Below are 17,500 nucleotides of genomic sequence, written 5' to 3'. Positions count from 1 at the left end.
CGTAGTGAGTGTGGTGGTGAGCGTGGTGGTGGTAGTGAGTGTGGTGGTGGTAGTGAGTGTGGTAGTGGTGGTGAGTGTGGTGGTGGTGGTGGTGAGTGTGGTGGTGAGTGTGGTGGTGAGTGTGGTGGTGGTGGTGAGTGTGGTGGTGGTAGTGAGTGTGGTGGTGGTGGTGAGTGTGGTGGTGAGTGTGGTCGTAGTGAGTGTGGTAGTGAGTGTGGTGGTGGTAGTGAGTGTGGTAGTGGTGGTGAGTGTGGTGGTGGTGGTGGTGAGTGTGGTGGTGAGTGTGGTGTTCTCAAGTGTATCTGTTCTGCCTACTTCCACCAGGCTGCCAAGCTCAAGGTGAGTGTGGTGGTGAGCGTGGTGAGTGTGGTGAGTGTGGTGGTGAGTGTGGTGGTGGTGGTAGTGAGTGTGGTGGTGGTGGTGAGTGTGGTGGTGAGTGTGGTGGTGAGTGTGGTGGTGAGTGTGGTGGTGAGTGTGGTGGTGGTGGTGAGTGTGGTGGTGAGTGTGGTGGTGAGTGTGGTGGTGGTGAGTGTGGTGGTGAGTGTGGTGGTGAGTGTGGTGGTGGTGAGTGTGCTGGTGGTGGTGAGTGTGGTGGTGGTGGTGAGCGTGCTGCTGCTGGTGGTGGTGGTGAGTGTGGTTGTCAGTGTGGTGGTGGTGAGTGTGGTGGTGGTGAGTGTGGTGGTAAGTGTGGTGGTGGTGGTGAGTGTGGTGGTGAGTGTGGTAGTGAGTGTGGTGGTGAGTGTGGTGGTGAGTGTGGTGGTGGTGATGAGTGTGGTGGTGGTGGTGAGTGTGGTGGTGAGTGTGGTGGTGAGTGTGGTGGTGGTGAGCGTGGTGGTGAGTGTGGTAGTGAGTGTGGTGGTGTGGTGGTGGTAGTGAGTGTGGTGGTGAGTGTGGTGGTGAGTGTGGTGGTGAGTGTGGTGGTGGTGAGTGTGGTGGTGAGTGTGGTGGTGAGTGTGGTGGTGATTGTGGTGTTCTCAAGTGTATCTGTTCGGCCTACTTCCACCAGGCTGGCAAGCTCAAGGTGAGCGTGGTGGTGGTGAGTGTGGTAGTGAGTGTGGTAGTGAGTGTGGTGGTGGTGGTGAGTGTGGTAGTGAGTGTGGTGGTGAGTGTGGTGGTGAGTGTGGTGGTGGTGGTGAGTGTGGTAGTGAGTGTGGTGGTGAGTGGTGGTGGTGGTGGTGAGTGTGGTGGTGGTGGTGGTGAGCGTGGTGGTGGTGGTGGTGGTGTGCGTGGCGGTGAGCGTGGTGGTGGTGAGTGTGGTGGTGGTGGTTTTGGTGGTGGTGAGCGTGGTGGTGGTGGTGGTGGGTGTGGTGGTGGTGAGCGTGGTGGTGGTGGGTGTGGTGGTGGTGAGCGTGGTGGTGAGCGTGGCGGTGAGCGTGGTGGTGGTTGTGGTGGTCCCTGCAGGGCATTGGTGAGTACGTGAACATCCGCACAGGAATGCCGTGCCACCTTCACCCGACCTCGGCCCTCTTCGGCATGGGATTCACTCCGGACTACATTGTGTACCACGAGCTCATCATGACCACCAAAGTACGCACACTCGCTCACACTCATAGCCTCGCTCGCTCACACTCATAGTCACACTCATAGTCACACTCACAGTCACACACTCGTAGTCACACTCATAGTCACACTCACAGTCACACACTCGTAGTCACACTCATAGTTACACTCATAGTGACACTCACAGTCACACACTCGTAGTCACACTCATAGTGACACTCACAGCCACACTCATAGTCACACTCATAGTCACACTCATAGTCACACTCATAGCCACACTCATAGCCACACTCATAGTCACACTCATAGCCACACTCATAGCCACACTCACAGTCACACTCATAGCCACACTCATAGTCACACTCACAGTCACACACTCGTAGTCACAATCATAGTGACACTCACAGTCACACACTCGTAGTCACACTCATAGTCACACTCACAGTCACACACTCATAGTCACACTCATAGTCACACTCATAGTCACACTCATAGTTACACTCATAGTCACACTCATAGCCTCGCTCGCTCACACTCATAATCACACTCATAGTCACACTCATAGCCTCGCTCGTAGCCACACTCATAGTCACACTCATAGTCACACTCATAGTTACACTCATAGTAACACTCATAGTCACACTCATAGTCACACTCACAGTCACACACTCGTAGTCACACTCATAGTGACACTCATAGCCTCGCTCGCTCACACTCATAGTCACACTCATAGTCACACTCATAGCCAAACTCATAGCCTCGCTCGCTCACACTCATAGTCACACTCATAGTCACACTCACAGCCTCGCTCGCTCACACTCATAGTCACACTCATAGTCACACTCATAGCCACACTCATAGTCACACTCATAGTCACACTCATAGCCACACTCATAGCCTCGCTCGCTCACACTCATAGTCACACTCATAGTCACACTCATAGTCACACTCATAGCCACACTCATAGCCTCGCTCGCTCACACTCATAGCCTCGCTCGCTCACACTCATAGCCACACTCATAGTCACACTCATAGTCACACTCATAGCTACAATCATAGCCTCGCTCGCTCACACTCATAGCCTCGCTCGCTCACACTCATAGTCACACTCATAGTGACAGTCACACTCATAGTCACACTCATAGCCTCGCTCACACTCATAGCCACACTCATAGCCTCGCTCGTAGTCACACTCATAGTCACACTCATAGTTACACTCATAGTCACACTCATAGTCACACTCATAGCCACACTCATAGTCACACTCATAGTCACACTCATAGCCTCGCTCGTAGTCACACTCATAGTCACACTCATAGCCTCGCTCGTAGTCACACTCATAGCCACACTCATAGCCACACTCATAGTCACACTCATAGTCACACTCATAGTCACACTCACAGTCACACTCATAGCCACACTCATAGGCACACTCATAGTCACACTCATAGTCACACTCACAGTCACACTCATAGTCACACTCATAGCCTCGCTCGCTCTCGCTCATAGTCACACTCATAGCCACACTCATAGTCACACTCATAGCCACACTCATAGTCACACTCACAGCCTCGCTCGCTCACACTCATAGCCTCGCTCGCTCACACTCATAGTCACACTCATAGTCACACTCATAGTTACACTCACAGTCACACTCATAGTGACACTCACAGTCCCACACTCATAGTCACACTCATAGTTACACTCATAGTGACACTCACAGTCACACACTCGTAGTCACACTCATAGTGACACTCACAGCCACACTCATAGTCACACTCATAGTCACACTCATAGTCACACTCATAGCCACACTCATAGCCACACTCATAGTCACACTCATAGCCACACTCATAGCCACACTCACAGTCACACTCATAGCCACACTCATAGTCACACTCACAGTCACACACTCGTAGTCACACTCATAGTGACACTCACAGTCACACACTCGTAGTCACACTCATAGTCACACTCACAGTCACACACTCATAGTCACACTCATAGTCACACTCATAGTCACACTCATAGTTACACTCATAGTCACACTCATAGCCTCGCTCGCTCACACTCATAATCACACTCATAGTCACACTCATTGTCACACTCATAGCCTCGCTCGTAGCCACACTCATAGTCACACTCATAGTCACACTCATAGTTACACTCATAGTAACACTCATAGTCACACTCATAGTCACACTCACAGTCACACACTCGTAGTCACACTCATAGTGACACTCATAGCCTCGCTCGCTCACACTCATAGTCACACTCATAGTCACACTCATAGCCAAACTCATAGCCTCGCTCGCTCACACTCATAGTCACACTCATAGTCACACTCACAGTCTCGCTCGCTCACACTCATAGTCACACTCATAGTCACACTCATAGCCACACTCATAGTCACACTCATAGTCACACTCATAGCCACACTCATAGCCTCGCTCGCTCACACTCATAGTCACACTCATAGTCACACTCATAGTCACACTCATAGCCACACTCATAGCCTCGCTCGCTCACACTCATAGCCTCGCTCGCTCACACTCATAGCCACACTCATAGTCACACTCATAGTCACACTCATAGCCACACTCATAGCCTCGCTCGCTCACACTCATAGCCTCGCTCGCTCACACTCATAGTCACACTCATAGTGACAGTCACACTCATAGTCACACTCATAGCCTCGCTCACACTCATAGCCACACTCATAGCCTCGCTCGTAGTCACACTCATAGTCACACTCATAGTTACACTCATAGTCACACTCATAGTTACACTCATAGCCACACTCATAGTCACACTCATAGTCACACTCATAGCCTCGCTCGTAGTCACACTCATAGCCACACTCATAGCCACACTCATAGTCACACTCATAGTCACACTCATAGTCACACTCACAGTCACACTCATAGCCACACTCATAGTCACACTCATAGTCACACTCATAGTCACACTCATAGCCACACTCATAGCCACACTCATAGTCACACTCATAGGCACACTCATAGTCACACTCATAGTCACACTCACAGTCACACTCATAGTCACACTCATAGCCTCGCTCGCTCTCGCTCATAGTCACACTCATAGCCACACTCATAGTCACACTCATAGCCACACTCATAGTCACACTCACAGCCTCGCTCGCTCACACTCATAGCCTCGCTCGCTCACACTCATAGTCACACTCATAGTCACACTCATAGTTACACTCATAGTCACACTCATAGTTACACTCATAGCCACACTCATAGTGAAACTCATAGTCACATTCATAGTCACACTCATAGCCACACTCAGTCACACTCATAGCCACACTCATAGTCACACTCATAGTCACACTCACAGTCACACTCACAGTCACACTCACAGTCACACTCACAGTCACACTCACAGTCACACTCATAGCCACTCATAGTCACACTCATAGTTACACTCATAGTCACACTCATAGTCACACTCAGTCACACACTCGTAGTCACACTCATAGCCTCGCTCGCTCACACTCATAGCCACACTCATTTTCACACTCATAGCCACACTCATAGCCACACTCATAGTCACACTCACAGCCACGCTCGCTCACACTCATAGCCTCGCTCGCTCACACTCATAGTCACACTCATAGTCACACTCATAGTTACACTCACAGTCACACTCATAGTGACACTCACAGTCCCACACTCATAGTCACACTCATAGTTACACTCATAGTGACACTCACAGTCACACACTCGTAGTCACACTCATAGTGACACTCACAGCCACACTCATAGTCACACTCATAGTCACACTCATAGTCACACTCATAGCCACACTCATAGCCACACTCATAGTCACACTCATAGCCACACTCATAGCCACACTCACAGTCACACTCATAGCCACACTCATAGTCACACTCACAGTCACACACTCGTAGTCACACTCATAGTGACACTCACAGTCACACACTCGTAGTCACACTCATAGTCACACTCACAGTCACACACTCATAGTCACACTCATAGTCACACTCATAGTCACACTCATAGTTACACTCATAGTCACACTCATAGCCTCGCTCGCTCACACTCATAATCACACTCATAGTCACACTCATTGTCACACTCATAGCCTCGCTCGTAGCCACACTCATAGTCACACTCATAGTCACACTCATAGTTACACTCATAGTAACACTCATAGTCACACTCATAGTCACACTCACAGTCACACACTCGTAGTCACACTCATAGTGACACTCATAGCCTCGCTCGCTCACACTCATAGTCACACTCATAGTCACACTCATAGCCAAACTCATAGCCTCGCTCGCTCACACTCATAGTCACACTCATAGTCACACTCACAGTCTCGCTCGCTCACACTCATAGTCACACTCATAGTCACACTCATAGCCACACTCATAGTCACACTCATAGTCACACTCATAGCCACACTCATAGCCTCGCTCGCTCACACTCATAGTCACACTCATAGTCACACTCATAGTCACACTCATAGCCACACTCATAGCCTCGCTCGCTCACACTCATAGCCTCGCTCGCTCACACTCATAGCCACACTCATAGTCACACTCATAGTCACACTCATAGCCACACTCATAGCCTCGCTCGCTCACACTCATAGCCTCGCTCGCTCACACTCATAGTCACACTCATAGTGACAGTCACACTCATAGTCACACTCATAGCCTCGCTCACACTCATAGCCACACTCATAGCCTCGCTCGTAGTCACACTCATAGTCACACTCATAGTTACACTCATAGTCACACTCATAGTTACACTCATAGCCACACTCATAGTCACACTCATAGTCACACTCATAGCCTCGCTCGTAGTCACACTCATAGCCACACTCATAGCCACACTCATAGTCACACTCATAGTCACACTCATAGTCACACTCACAGTCACACTCATAGCCACACTCATAGTCACACTCATAGTCACACTCATAGTCACACTCATAGCCACACTCATAGCCACACTCATAGTCACACTCATAGGCACACTCATAGTCACACTCATAGTCACACTCACAGTCACACTCATAGTCACACTCATAGCCTCGCTCGCTCTCGCTCATAGTCACACTCATAGCCACACTCATAGTCACACTCATAGCCACACTCATAGTCACACTCACAGCCTCGCTCGCTCACACTCATAGCCTCGCTCGCTCACACTCATAGTCACACTCATAGTCACACTCATAGTTACACTCATAGTCACACTCATAGTTACACTCATAGCCACACTCATAGTGAAACTCATAGTCACATTCATAGTCACACTCATAGCCACACTCAGTCACACTCATAGCCACACTCATAGTCACACTCATAGTCACACTCACAGTCACACTCACAGTCACACTCACAGTCACACTCACAGTCACACTCACAGTCACACTCATAGCCACTCATAGTCACACTCATAGTTACACTCATAGTCACACTCATAGTCACACTCAGTCACACACTCGTAGTCACACTCATAGCCTCGCTCGCTCACACTCATAGCCACACTCATTTTCACACTCATAGCCACACTCATAGCCACACTCATAGTCACACTCACAGCCACGCTCGCTCACACTCATAGCCTCGCTCGCTCACACTCATAGTCACACTCATAGTCACACTCATAGTTACACTCACAGTCACACTCATAGTGACACTCACAGTCCCACACTCATAGTCACACTCATAGTTACACTCATAGTGACACTCACAGTCACACACTCGTAGTCACACTCATAGTGACACTCACAGCCACACTCATAGTCACACTCATAGTCACACTCATAGTCACACTCATAGCCACACTCATAGCCACACTCATAGTCACACTCATAGCCACACTCATAGCCACACTCACAGTCACACTCATAGCCACACTCATAGTCACACTCACAGTCACACACTCGTAGTCACACTCATAGTGACACTCACAGTCACACACTCGTAGTCACACTCATAGTCACACTCACAGTCACACACTCATAGTCACACTCATAGTCACACTCATAGTCACACTCATAGTTACACTCATAGTCACACTCATAGCCTCGCTCGCTCACACTCATAATCACACTCATAGTCACACTCATTGTCACACTCATAGCCTCGCTCGTAGCCACACTCATAGTCACACTCATAGTCACACTCATAGTTACACTCATAGTAACACTCATAGTCACACTCATAGTCACACTCACAGTCACACACTCGTAGTCACACTCATAGTGACACTCATAGCCTCGCTCGCTCACACTCATAGTCACACTCATAGTCACACTCATAGCCAAACTCATAGCCTCGCTCGCTCACACTCATAGTCACACTCATAGTCACACTCACAGTCTCGCTCGCTCACACTCATAGTCACACTCATAGTCACACTCATAGCCACACTCATAGTCACACTCATAGTCACACTCATAGCCACACTCATAGCCTCGCTCGCTCACACTCATAGTCACACTCATAGTCACACTCATAGTCACACTCATAGCCACACTCATAGCCTCGCTCGCTCACACTCATAGCCTCGCTCGCTCATACTCATAGCCACACTCATAGTCACACTCATAGTCACACTCATAGCCACACTCATAGCCTCGCTCGCTCACACTCATAGCCTCGCTCGCTCACACTCATAGTCACACTCATAGTGACAGTCACACTCATAGTCACACTCATAGCCTCGCTCACACTCATAGCCACACTCATAGCCTCGCTCGTAGTCACACTCATAGTCACACTCATAGTTACACTCATAGTCACACTCATAGTTACACTCATAGCCACACTCATAGTCACACTCATAGTCACACTCATAGCCTCGCTCGTAGTCACACTCATAGCCACACTCATAGCCACACTCATAGTCACACTCATAGTCACACTCATAGTCACACTCACAGTCACACTCATAGCCACACTCATAGTCACACTCATAGTCACACTCATAGTCACACTCATAGCCACACTCATAGCCACACTCATAGTCACACTCATAGGCACACTCATAGTCACACTCATAGTCACACTCACAGTCACACTCATAGTCACACTCATAGCCTCGCTCGCTCTCGCTCATAGTCACACTCATAGCCACACTCATAGTCACACTCATAGCCACACTCATAGTCACACTCACAGCCTCGCTCGCTCACACTCATAGCCTCGCTCGCTCACACTCATAGTCACACTCATAGTCACACTCATAGTTACACTCATAGTCACACTCATAGTTACACTCATAGCCACACTCATAGTGAAACTCATAGTCACATTCATAGTCACACTCATAGCCACACTCAGTCACACTCATAGCCACACTCATAGTCACACTCATAGTCACACTCACAGTCACACTCACAGTCACACTCACAGTCACACTCACAGTCACACTCACAGTCACACTCATAGCCACTCATAGTCACACTCATAGTTACACTCATAGTCACACTCATAGTCACACTCAGTCACACACTCGTAGTCACACTCATAGCCTCGCTCGCTCACACTCATAGCCACACTCATTTTCACACTCATAGCCACACTCATAGCCACACTCATAGTCACACTCACAGCCACGCTCATAGCCACGCTCATAGTCACACTCATAGTCACAGCCACACTCATAGTCACACTCATAGTCACACTCACAGCCTCGCTCGCTCACACTCACAGTCACACTCATAGTCACTCTCATAGTTACACTCATAGCCACACTCATAGCCACACTCATAGTCACACTCATAGCCACTCTCATAGTTACACTCATAGCCACACTCATAGCCACACTCATAGTCACACTCATAGCCACACTCATAGTCACACTCATAGCCTCGCTCACTCACAATCATAGCCACACTCATAGTCACACTCATAGTCACACTCAGAGTCACACTCATAGCCACACACTCATAGTCACACACTCATAGTCACACTCACAGTCACACTCACAGTCACACTCATAGTCACACACTCATAGCCACACTCATAGTCACACTCATAGCCACACTCATAGCCACACTCATAGCCACACTCATAGTCACACTCATAGCCACACTCATAGTCACACTCATAGTCACACTCATAGCCACACTCATAGTCACACTCATAGCCACACTCATAGCCACACTCATAGCCACACTCATAGTCACACTCATAGCCACACTTATAGCCACACTCATAGTCACACTCATAGCCACACTCATAGTCACACTCATAGCCACACTCACAGCCACACTCACAGTCACACTCACAGTCACACTCATAGTCACGCTCATAGCCTCGCTCGCTCTCGCTCATAGTCACACTCATAGCCACACTCATAGTCACACTCATAGCCACACTCATAGTCACACTCATAGTCACACTCATAGCCACACTCATAGTCACACTCATAGCCACACTCATAGCCACACTCATAGCCACACTCATAGCCACACTCATAGTCACACTCATAGCCACACTTATAGCCACACTCATAGTCACACTCATAGTCACACTCATAGTCACACTCATAGCCACACTCACAGCCACACTCACAGTCACACTCACAGTCACACTCATAGTCACACTCATAGCCTCGCTCGCTCTCGCTCATAGTCACACTCATAGTCACACTCATAGTCACACTCATAGCCACACTCATAGCCACACTCATAGTCACACTCATAGCCACACTCATAGTCACACTCATAGCCTCGCTCGCTCACAATCATAGCCACACTCATAGTCACACTCATAGTCACACTCAGAGTCACACTCATAGCCACACACTCATAGTCACACACTCATAGTCACACTAGTCACACACTCATAGTCACACTCATAGTCACACTCACAGTCACACTCACAGTCACACTCACAGTCACACTCATAGCCACACTCATAGTCACACTCATAGTCACACTCATAGCCACACTCACAGTCACACTCATAGTCACACTCATAGTCACACACTCATAGTCACACACTCATAGCCACACTCATAGTCACTCTCATAGTCACACTCATAGCCACACTCATAGCCACACTCATAGTCACACTCATAGCCTCGCTCGCTCACACTCACAGCCACACTCATAGCTACACTCATAGTCACACTCATAGCCACACTCATAGTCACACTCATAGCCACACTCATAGTCACACTCATAGCCTCGCTCGCTCACAATCATAGCCACACTCATAGTCACACTCAGAGTCACACTCATAGCCACACACTCATAGCCACACTCATAGTCACACACTCATAGTCACACTAGTCACACACTCATAGTCACACTCATAGTCACACTCACAGTCACACTCACAGTCACACACTCATAGTCACACACTCATAACCACACTCATAGTCACTCATAGTCACACTCATAGCCACACTCATAGCCACACTCATAGTCACACTCATAGTCACACTCATAGTCACACTCATAGCCACACTCATAGCCACACTCATAGTCACACTCATAGCCACACTCATAGTCACACTCATAGTCACACTCATAGCCACACTCATAGTCACACACTCATAGCCACACTCATAGCCACTCATAGTCACACTCATAGTCACACTCATAGCCACACTCATAGCCACACTCATAGTCACACTCATAGTCACACTCATAGTCACACTCATAGTCACTCACTCATAGTCACACTCATAGTCACACTCATAGCCACACACTCATAGTCACACTCATAGCCACACTCATAGCCACACTCATAGTTACACTCATAGTCACACTCATAGTCACACTCATAGTCACACTCATAGTCACTCACTCATAGTCACACTCATAGCCACACTCATAGCCACACTCATAGTCACACTCATAGCCACTCACTCACAGTCACACTCACAGTCACACGCATAGCCACACTCATAGTCACACTCATAGTCACTCACTCATAGTCACACTCATAGCCACACTCATAGTCACACTCATAGCCACACTCATAGTCACACTCATAGTCACACTCATAGCCACACTCATAGTCACTCACTCATAGTCACACTCATAGCCACACTCATAGTCACACTCATAGCCACACTCATAGTCACACTCATAGTCACACTCATAGTCACACTCATAGCCACACTCATAGTCACCCTCATAGCCACACTCATAGTCACACTCATAGTCACACTCATAGTCACACTCATAGCCACACTCATAGCCACACTCATAGTCACACTCATAGCCACACTCATAGTCACACTCATAGCCTCGCTCGCTCACAATCATAGCCACACTCAGAGTCACACTCATAGCCACACACTCATAGTCACACACTCATAGTCACACTAGTCACACACTCATAGTCACACTCACAGTCACACTCACAGTCACACTCATAGTCACACACTCATAGTCACACACTCATAGCCACACTCATAGCCACACTCATAGCCACACTCATAGTCACACTCATAGCCTCGCTCGCTCACACTCACAGCCACACTCATAGCTACACTCATAGTCACACTCATAGCCACACTCATAGTCACACTCATAGCCACACTCATAGCCACACTCATAGCCTCGCTCGCTCACAATCATAGCCACACACTCATAGCCACACTCATAGTCACACACTCATAGTCACACTAGTCACACACTCATAGTCACACTCATAGTCACACTCACAGTCACACTCACAGTCACACACTCATAGCCACACTCATAGTCACTCATAGTCACACTCATAGCCACACTCATAGCCACACTCATAGTCACACTCATAGTCACACTCATAGCCACACTCATAGCCACACTCATAGTCACACTCATAGCCACACTCATAGCCACACTCATAGTCACACTCATAGTCACACTCATAGTCACACTCATAGTCACACTCATAGTCACACTCATAGCCTCGCTCGCTCACAATCATAGCCACACTCAAAGTCACACTCATAGTCACACTCATAGTCACACTCACAGTCACACTCACAGTCACACACTCATAGTCACACACTCATAGCCACACTCATAGTCACTCATAGTCACACTCATAGCCACACTCATAGCCACACTCATAGTCACACTCATAGTCACACTCATAGTCACACTCATAGCCACACTCATAGCCACACTCATAGTCACACTCATAGCCACACTCATAGTCACACTCATAGTCACACTCATAGCCACACTCATAGTCACACACTCATAGCCACACTCATAGCCACTCATAGTCACACTCATAGTCACACTCATAGCCACACTCATAGCCACACTCATAGTCACACTCATACTCACACTCATAGTCACACTCATAGTCACTCACTCATAGTCACACTCATAGTCACACTCATAGCCACACACTCATAGTCACACTCATAGCCACACTCATAGCCACACTCATAGTTACACTCATAGTCACACTCATAGTCACACTCATAGTCACACTCATAGTCACTCACTCATAGTCACACTCATAGCCACACTCATAGCCACACTCATAGTCACACTCATAGTCACACTCATAGCCACTCACTCACAGTCACACTCACAGTCACACGCATAGCCACACTCATAGTCACACTCATAGTCACTCACTCATAGTCACACTCATAGCCACACTCATAGTCACACTCATAGCCACACTCATAGTCACACTCATAGTCACACTCATAGCCACACTCATAGTCACTCACTCATAGTCACACTCATAGCCACACTCATAGTCACACTCATAGCCACACTCATAGTCACACTCATAGCCACACTCATAGTCACTCACTCATAGTCACCCTCATAGCCACACTCATAGTCACACTCATAGTCACACTCATAGTCACACTCATAGCCACACTCATAGCCACACTCATAGCCACACTCATAGTCACACTCATAGCCACACTCATAGTCACACTCATAGCCTCGCTCGCTCACAATCATAGCCACACTCAGAGTCACACTCATAGCCACACACTCATAGTCACACACTCATAGTCACACTAGTCACACACTCATAGTCACACTCATAGTCACACTCACAGTCACACTCACAGTCACACTCATAGTCACACACTCATAGTCACACACTCATAGCCACACTCATAGCCACACTCATAGCCACACTCATAGTCACACTCATAGCCTCGCTCGCTCACACTCACAGCCACACTCATAGCTACACTCATAGTCACACTCATAGCCACACTCATAGTCACACTCATAGTCACACTCATAGCCACACTCATAGCCACACTCATAGCCTCGCTCGCTCACAATCATAGCCACACACTCATAGCCACACTCATAGTCACACACTCATAGTCACACTAGTCACACACTCATAGTCACACTCATAGTCACACTCATAGTCACACTCACAGTCACACTCACAGTCACACTCACAGTCACACACTCATAGCCACACTCATAGTCACTCATAGTCACACTCATAGCCACATTCATAGCCACACTCATAGTCACACTCATAGTCACACTCATAGTCACACTCATAGCCACACTCATAGCCACACTCATAGTCACACTCATAGCCACACTCATAGCCACACTCATAGTCACACTCATAGTCACACTCATAGTCACACTCATAGTCACTCACTCATAGTCACACTCATAGTCACACTCATAGCCACACACTCATAGTCACACTCATAGCCACACTCATAGCCACACTCATAGTTACACTCATAGTCACACTCATAGTCACACTCATAGTCACACTCACAGTCACACTCACAGTCACACACTCATAGTCACACACTCATAGCCACACTCATAGTCACTCATAGTCACACTCATAGCCACACTCATAGCCACACTCATAGTCACACTCATAGTCACACTCATAGCCACACTCATAGCCACACTCATAGTCACACTCATAGCCGCACTCATAGTCACACTCATAGTCACACTCATAGCCACACTCATAGTCACACTCATAGTCACACTCATAGCCACACTCATAGTCACTCACTCATAGCCACACTCATAGCCACTCATAGTCACACTCATAGCCACACTCATAGCCGCACTCATAGCCGCACTCATAGTCACACTCATAGTCACACTCATAGTCACACTCATAGCCACACTCATAGTCACACTCATAGCCACACACACACACAGTTACACACTGTGTGGGGAGCGATAGTGTAGCGGTTAGCGCGCTGCGCTATGAACCTGGCGACCTGGGTTCGATTCCCGCTCACGGCCAACACCAATGACGATTATCTGAACCGGTCCCGGGCCTCCCCTAGGTCGACTCAGCCTCAAATGAGTACCTGGTGCGGTGTGTAAACATCGCCACTAGGGAGTCAAAGGCGGTCGGGCGTGGTGCTGGCCACCCACCCCCTCGTGTGCCGATCCGGCCTTCATAGGTGCTTGCTAACAGCACTTGCCCCTACAGTCTGTTAAGGCTATTCGGGGGATCTTTGTCTTTTTATCTTTGTGTGTAACTGTGTGTGTGTAACTGTGTGTGCGTGTGTAACTGTGTGTGCGTATGTAACTGTGTGTGTGTGTCACTGTGTAACTGTGTGTGCGTGTGTGTGTAACTGTGTGTGTTTGTAACTGTGTGTGTGTCACTGTGTGTGTGTGTGTAACTGTGTGTGTGTAACTGTGTGTGTGTGTAACTGTGTGTGTGTAACTGTGTGTGTGTAACTGTGTGTGTAACTGTGTGTGTGTGTAACTGTGTGTGTGTAACTGTGTGTGTGTGTGTAACTGTGTGTGTGTGTAACTGTGTGTGTGTAACTGTGTGTGTGTGTCACTGTGTGTGTGTCACTGTGTGTGTGTGTGTAACTGTGTGTGTGTGTGTAACTGTGTGTGTGTAACTGTGTGTGTGTGGGTCACTGTGTGTGTGTGGGTCACTGTGTGTGTGTGTGTGTCACTGTGTGTGTGTCACTGTGTGTGTGTGTGTAACTGTGTGTGTGTGTGTAACTGTGTGTGTGTGTGTCACTGTGTGTGTGTGTCACTGTGTGTGTGTGTGTAACTGTGTGTGTGTGTGTAACTGTGTGTGTGTGTGTGTAACTGTGTGTGTGTGTAACTGTGTGTGTGTGTGTGTAACTGTGTTGTGTGTGTAACTGTGTGTGTGTGTAACTGTGTGTGTGTGTAACTGTGTGTGTGTGTGTGTCACTGTATGTGTGTAACTGTGTGTGTGTGTGTAACTGTGTGTGTGTGTGTAACTGTGTGTGTGTGTAACTGTGTGTGTGTGTGTGTCACTGTGTGTGTGTCACTGTGTGTGTGTGTAACTGTGTGTGGGTCACTGTGTGTGTCACTGTGTGTGTGTGTAACTGTGTGTGTGTGTGTCACTGTGTGTGTGTGTGTGTCACTGTGTGTGTGTCACTGTGTGTGTGTGTGTCACTGTGTGTGTGTGTAACTGTGTGTGTGTGTGTCACTGTGTGTGTGTGTAACTGTGTGTGTGTGTAACTGTGTGTGTGTGTGTGTAACTGTGTGTGTGTCACTGTGTGTGTGTGTGTCACTGTGTGTGTGTGTGTGTAACTGTGTGTGTGTGTAACTGTGTGTGTGTGTCTGTCACTGTGTGTGTGTGTCACTGTGTGTGTGTGTGTAACTGTGTGTGTGTGTAACTGTGTGTGTGTGTAACTGTGTGTGTGTGTAACTGTGTGTGTGTGTGTGTCACTGTGTGTGTGTGTAACTGTGTGTGTGTGTGTGTAGCTGTGTGTGTGTAACTGTGTGTGTGTGTCACTGTGTGTGTGTGTCACTGTGTGTGTGTGTAACTGTGTGTGTGTCACTGTGTGTGTGTCACTGTGTGTGTGTGTGTCACTGTGTGTGTGTGTGTGTAGCTGTGTGTGTGTAACTGTGTGTGTGTGTAACTGTGTGTGTGTGTGTGTAACTGTGTGTGTGTAACTGTGTGTGTGTGTAACTGTGTGTGTGTGTGTCACTGTGTGTGTGTGTCACTGTGTGTGTGTGTGTAACTGTGTGTGTGTGTAACTGTGTGTGTGTGTCACTGTGTGTGTGTGTCACTGTGTGTGTGTGTGTAACTGTGTGTGTGTGTCACTGTGTGTGTGTCACTGTGTGTGTGTAACTGTGTGTGTGTGTGTGTCACTGTGTGTGTGTGTGTAACTGTGTGTGTGTGTAACTGTGTGTGTGTGTGTCACTGTGTGTGTGTGTCACTGTGTGTGTGTGTGTAACTGTGTGTGTGTCACTGTGTGTGTGTGTCACTGTGTGTGTGTAACTGTGTGTGTGTGTGTAACTGTGTGTGTGTGTGTAACTGTGTGTGTGTGTAACTGTGTGTGTGTGTGTGTCACTGTGTGTGTGTGTAACTGTGTGTGTGTGTGTCACTGTGTGTGTGTGTATGTAACTGTGTGTGTGTGTGTGTCACTGTGTGTGTGTGTCACTGTGTGTGTGTGTAACTGTGTGTGTGTGTAACTGTGTGTGTGTGTAACTGTGTGTGTGTGTAACAGGAGTACATGCAGTGTGTGACGGCGGTGGAGGGAGAGTGGCTGGCGGAGTTGGGGCCTATGTTCTACAGCGTCAAGCACGCGGGCAAATCACGTCAGGTGAGACCACCGCTACATCTACTAACACAACGACTACTACTAACACTACATATACTAACACAACGACTAACACTTCTACTACTAACACTACTACATCTACTAACACAACGACTACTACTAACACTACATATACTAACACTACTAACACTAACACTACTACTACTACTAACACAACGACTAACACTACTACTACTAACACTACTACTAACACTACTACTAACACTACTAACACTACTACTACTACTAACACAACGACTAACACTACTACTACTAACACTACTACTAACACTACTACTAACACTACTAACACTACTACTACTACTAACACAACGACTAACACTACTACTACTAACACTACTACTAACACTACTACTACTAACACTACTACTACTAACACTACTACTACTAACACTACTACTACTAACGCTGCTACTACTAACACTACTACTACT

General features: G+C 47.9%; 1 protein-coding gene across 1 annotated transcript in view; it reads left to right on the top strand.

Annotated features, from left to right (window-relative positions):
• The window catches only part of LOC116957033 (pre-mRNA-splicing factor ATP-dependent RNA helicase PRP16), an 83,335-nt gene that overhangs the window by 59,001 nt on the left and 6,834 nt on the right, over nucleotides 1-17,500 (top strand). The window contains 2 exon segments of the mRNA XM_076055046.1: nucleotides 1,402-1,527; nucleotides 16,953-17,048. Coding sequence (XP_075911161.1) covers nucleotides 1,402-1,527; nucleotides 16,953-17,048 — 222 coding nt within the window.

Source organism: Petromyzon marinus, chromosome 69, assembly GCF_048934315.1.
Source record: "Petromyzon marinus isolate PM22_M1 ecotype Great Lakes invasive population chromosome 69, UKy_Petmar_22M1.pri1.0, whole genome shotgun sequence".
NCBI lineage: Eukaryota > Metazoa > Chordata > Hyperoartia > Petromyzontiformes > Petromyzontidae > Petromyzon > Petromyzon marinus.
The sequence above is the reverse complement of the archived record's forward strand: the minus strand, read 5'-3'. Positions and strand labels throughout refer to the sequence as shown.